The 4555-nt window shown below is 42.8% G+C and overlaps 1 protein-coding gene across 1 annotated transcript; it reads left to right on the top strand.

The window, feature by feature from the left end:
* The first annotated feature begins 479 nt into the window (after window positions 1-479).
* LOC116465148 (importin-5-like) lies at window positions 480-3926 on the top strand. The gene has a single exon (XM_032754283.2). It carries the CDS (start codon window positions 573-575, stop codon window positions 3864-3866), a length of 3294 nt encoding a protein of 1097 aa, XP_032610174.1. The 5' UTR covers window positions 480-572; the 3' UTR covers window positions 3867-3926.
* Window positions 3927-4555: the final 629 nt, after the last annotated feature.

Genomic DNA, 4555 nt, shown 5'->3' with positions numbered 1-4555 from the left:
AATATTCATTACAGAGCTTTAAATCATCCATATGATCAATGCAATTCAAACATTAAACTCATCAACCCCAAGTCCCATAGCAGACTTTGATGAGGAAATTCTTGAAGGAAGAAGGATGGGTTTGTGAGCTCTGTGTCCACAGAAGAGATATTTCTCCACTAGGAGAACTGAGTAAAGCCAATAAATAATTAGGAATGTAGATGCCCAACTGGACTTTATTCTAATCCAATATGCAATGCTGTGAGTCCTCCATCTGCAAATCGTAGCATTCTTTGTGCTTCCTCCAGTTTCCCAATTATTTTACAATAAATTAACTTTAGACATGAATGCTTAAAAAACAAATCAATTAATGTAAGAGTCCTTGGAATGTGTTGCTTTAATTCACAAAAATTATGGAACACTTCAAATGTATATATTTGTTAATTTATGTACCAATTATATTTTACTGCTTCATTGATCTGTTATAAAAATCACGGTCCCCGCGCTGGGCCTGCCCCCGCCCCTCCCGCGGCCCGCGAGCGCGCCTCACAGCTCCTGTCTCCCCTCCCTCCTTCTCTCTCACGCCTAGCGCAATGGCGGCGGCCGCGGCGGAGCAGCAACAGTTCTACCTGCTCCTAGGAAACCTGCTCAGCCCCGACAATGTGGTCCGGAAACAGGCAGAGGAAACCTATGAGAATATCCCAGGCCAGTCAAAGATCACCTTCCTCTTACAAGCCATCAGAAATACGACAGCTGCTGAAGAGGCTAGACAAATGGCCGCCGTTCTCCTAAGACGTCTCTTGTCATCTGCATTTGATGAAGTCTATCCAGCACTTCCCTCTGATGTTCAGACTGCCATCAAGAGTGAGCTCCTCATGATTATTCAGATGGAAACACAATCTAGCATGAGGAAAAAAGTTTGTGATAATGCGGCAGAACCGGCCAGGAATTTAATAGATGAGGATGGCAATAACAAGTGGCCCGAAGGTTTGAAGTTCCTTTTTGATTCAGTCAGCTCTCAAAATGTGGGACTGCGGGAAGCTGCCCTTCACATTTTCTGGAACTTCCCTGGAATTTTTGGGAACCAGCAACAGCACTATTTAGACGTCATCAAACGAATGTTAGTTCAGTGTATGCAAGATCAGGAGCACCCGTCGATCAGAACATTATCTGCTAGAGCTACAGCTGCATTTATACTTGCAAATGAGCATAATGTTGCTCTGTTCAAACATTTTGCAGACTTGCTACCGGGATTTCTACAGGCTGTAAATGACTCGTGCTACCAGAATGATGATTCTGTCCTAAAATCCCTCGTTGAGATTGCAGATACTGTTCCGAAGTATTTGCGTCCTCACTTGGAAGCAACTCTTCAGCTAAGTCTAAAGTTGTGTGGAGATACTAGCCTCAACAATATGCAGCGCCAGCTTGCCCTTGAAGTGATCGTCACCCTCTCTGAGACTGCAGCTGCTATGTTAAGAAAACATACCAATATTGTTGCACAGACTATTCCTCAGATGTTAGCAACGATGGTTGATTTGGAAGAAGATGAGGACTGGGCAAATGCAGATGAACTAGAAGATGATGATTTTGACAGCAATGCAGTTGCAGGCGAGAGTGCTCTAGACCGAATGGCTTGTGGACTTGGTGGAAAGCTCGTTCTGCCAATGATCAAGGAACACATTATGCAAATGCTTCAAAATCCTGACTGGAAATACCGGCATGCAGGATTGATGGCCTTATCTGCCATTGGTGAAGGGTGCCACCAGCAAATGGAAGGAATTCTAAATGAGATTGTAAATTTTGTTTTACTTTTTCTCCAGGATCCTCATCCAAGAGTGAGGTATGCAGCCTGTAATGCCGTGGGACAGATGGCTACAGATTTTGCACCTGGTTTCCAAAAGAAATTTCATGAGAAGGTGATTGCAGCTCTGCTGCAGACCATGGAAGACCAAGGCAATCAACGTGTGCAGGCCCATGCAGCTGCTGCCCTCATTAACTTTACTGAAGACTGTCCCAAGTCACTACTTATTCCATACTTGGATAATTTGGTGAAACATCTGCATTCCATTATGGTACTGAAGCTTCAAGAGTTGATTCAGAAAGGCACCAAGTTAGTTTTGGAACAAGTTGTGACATCCATTGCATCAGTTGCCGATACTGCAGAAGAAAAATTTGTCCCCTACTATGATTTATTTATGCCATCACTGAAGCACATTGTTGAGAATGCGGTTCAAAAAGAACTGAGACTTCTGAGAGGAAAAACTATTGAATGCATTAGCCTCATTGGTCTGGCTGTTGGGAAGGAAAAATTCATGCAGGATGCATCAGATGTGATGCAGCTTTTGTTAAAGACCCAGACAGACTTCAATGATATGGAAGATGATGATCCTCAGATCTCTTACATGATCTCAGCATGGGCCAGAATGTGCAAAATCCTTGCAAAAGAATTTCAGCAATACCTTCCAGTGGTTATGGGACCTTTAATGAAGACGGCTTCAATGAAGCCCGAAGTACCCCTTTTAGATACCCAAGACATGGAGAATATGAGTGATGATGATGGTTGGGAATTTGTGAACCTTGGAGATCAGCAAAGCTTTGGTATTAAAACTGCAGGGCTAGAAGAAAAATCAACTGCTTGCCAGATGTTGGTTTGCTATGCTAAGGAGTTAAAAGAAGGCTTTGTGGAGTACACCGAACAGGTTGTCAAACTGATGGTCCCTTTACTGAAATTTTATTTCCACGTTGGTGTTCGAGTGGCAGCAGCAGAATCCATGCCTCTCCTCCTGGAGTGTGCAAGAGTCCGTGGTCCTGAGTATCTCACACAGATGTGGCATTTTATGTGTCATGCTCTAATTAAGGCCATTGGTACAGAACCAGATTCAGACGTCCTCTCAGAAATAATGCATTCTTTTGCAAAGTGCATTGAAGTAATGGGAGATGGATGCCTTAATAATGAACACTTTGAAGAACTGGGAGGTATATTGAAAGCAAAGCTTGAAGAACATTTTAAAAATCAAGAATTACGACAAGTTAAAAGACAAGATGAAGACCGTGATGAACAGGTCGAAGAGTCACTACAAGATGAGGATGATAATGATGTTTATATTCTGACCAAAGTGTCAGATATTTTACACTCAATATTCAGTAGCTACAAAGAAAATGTGTTACCATGGTTTGAACAGCTGCTTCCATTAATTGTCAACCTCATTTGTCCACATAGACCATGGCCAGACAGACAACGGGGATTATGCATCTTTGATGATGTCATAGAACACTGTAGTCCAGCCTCATTTAAATATGCAGAATATTTCTTAAGACCAATGCTCCAATATGTATGTGACAACAGCCCAGAAGTCAGGCAAGCAGCTGCATATGGCCTGGGAGTCATGGCACAGTATGGTGGAGATAATTATCTCCCTTTTTGTACAGAAGCACTTCCCCTGCTGGTAAGAGTTATTCAGTCTGCAGATTCTAAGACCAAAGAAAATGTCAATGCTACAGAGAATTGCATCTCAGCAGTAGGGAAAATCATGAAGTTCAAGCCTGACTGTGTAAACGTTGAAGAGGTCCTTCCACACTGGTTGTCTTGGCTGCCACTACCTGAAGATAAAGAAGAAGCTGTTCAGACTTTCAATTATCTATGTGACCTGATTGAAAGTAATCATCCAATTGTTCTTGGCCCAAACAATACCAATCTGCCCAAAATATTCAGTATAATCGCGGAAGGAGAAATGCACGAGGCAATTAAACATGAAGATCCTTGTGCCAAACGTCTGGCCAATGTCGTTCGCCAAGTACAGACTTCTGGAGGACTGTGGACTGAGTGCATAGCACAGCTCAGTCCTGAGCAGCAGGCCGCCATTCAGGAGCTCCTGAACTCTGCGTGAAGGGCCTTAATGTCACCCACCAGAAAACTAACTCCAAATAAACGCTTACCCTTTCGTTTAGGTTTCTTTGTTTTGTTTTTGAGCAAAAGAGATCGGTAGTGTTGTGTGCAGGCCATTCTTCTGGAGAGCCACAAGCAGGAAGAGCAGCGCTGTGTTGCAGAATGGAGTTTCCGTGGATTTCTACCAGACCACTGAAGGAGTTCCTGGAAGTCCTGCGGTAGCACTGGAGAGTATTTTTCTATTGGTATAACCCACCACCTGAAGGGGAAAGGGAAATCAAATTAATTTTTCTCATTAGACATAAGGAAATTTAAGGAAAAACAGCTTTAAGAACAGTTACTCAGTATAGACGTGTGTTCACACAAATTGCTCTGCACTCAGTGTTCATTGTGAATTGGAGTGTGAGTCTTTCTGTGGGGTAGAAAGAAGCCTACTACCCAGCAAACCAGTAGACCCAAAAGTTGAAAAAAACTGATGACAAACAACAAGCATGAAGATGGCATATTTGATGTCACTTTGGTTCTTTTTCCCAGAAGGCTTATACAGTGACTCAGTCGGGAAGCTTTCCAGCTTCCAGCCCTTGAATGTGAAGTGTCATTGGCATGTCTGGCAGTAGTCTCTCATTCACTCCTCAATAAACAACACTGAATACAAAAGAGGCTTGTGTAAAAACTCAAAAAAAAAAAAAA

The sequence above is a fragment of the Hylobates moloch genome, unplaced genomic scaffold (assembly GCF_009828535.3).
Source record: "Hylobates moloch isolate HMO894 unplaced genomic scaffold, HMol_V3 SCAFFOLD_3373, whole genome shotgun sequence".
Lineage (NCBI taxonomy): Eukaryota > Metazoa > Chordata > Mammalia > Primates > Hylobatidae > Hylobates > Hylobates moloch.
This window is presented reverse-complemented; position numbering and strand designations above follow the sequence as displayed.

Coding starts and splice junctions, on each gene's coding strand:
- LOC116465148 (XM_032754283.2), top strand. CDS start 573: ATGGCGGCGGCCGCGGCGGAGCAGCAACAGTTCTACCTGCTCCTAGGA.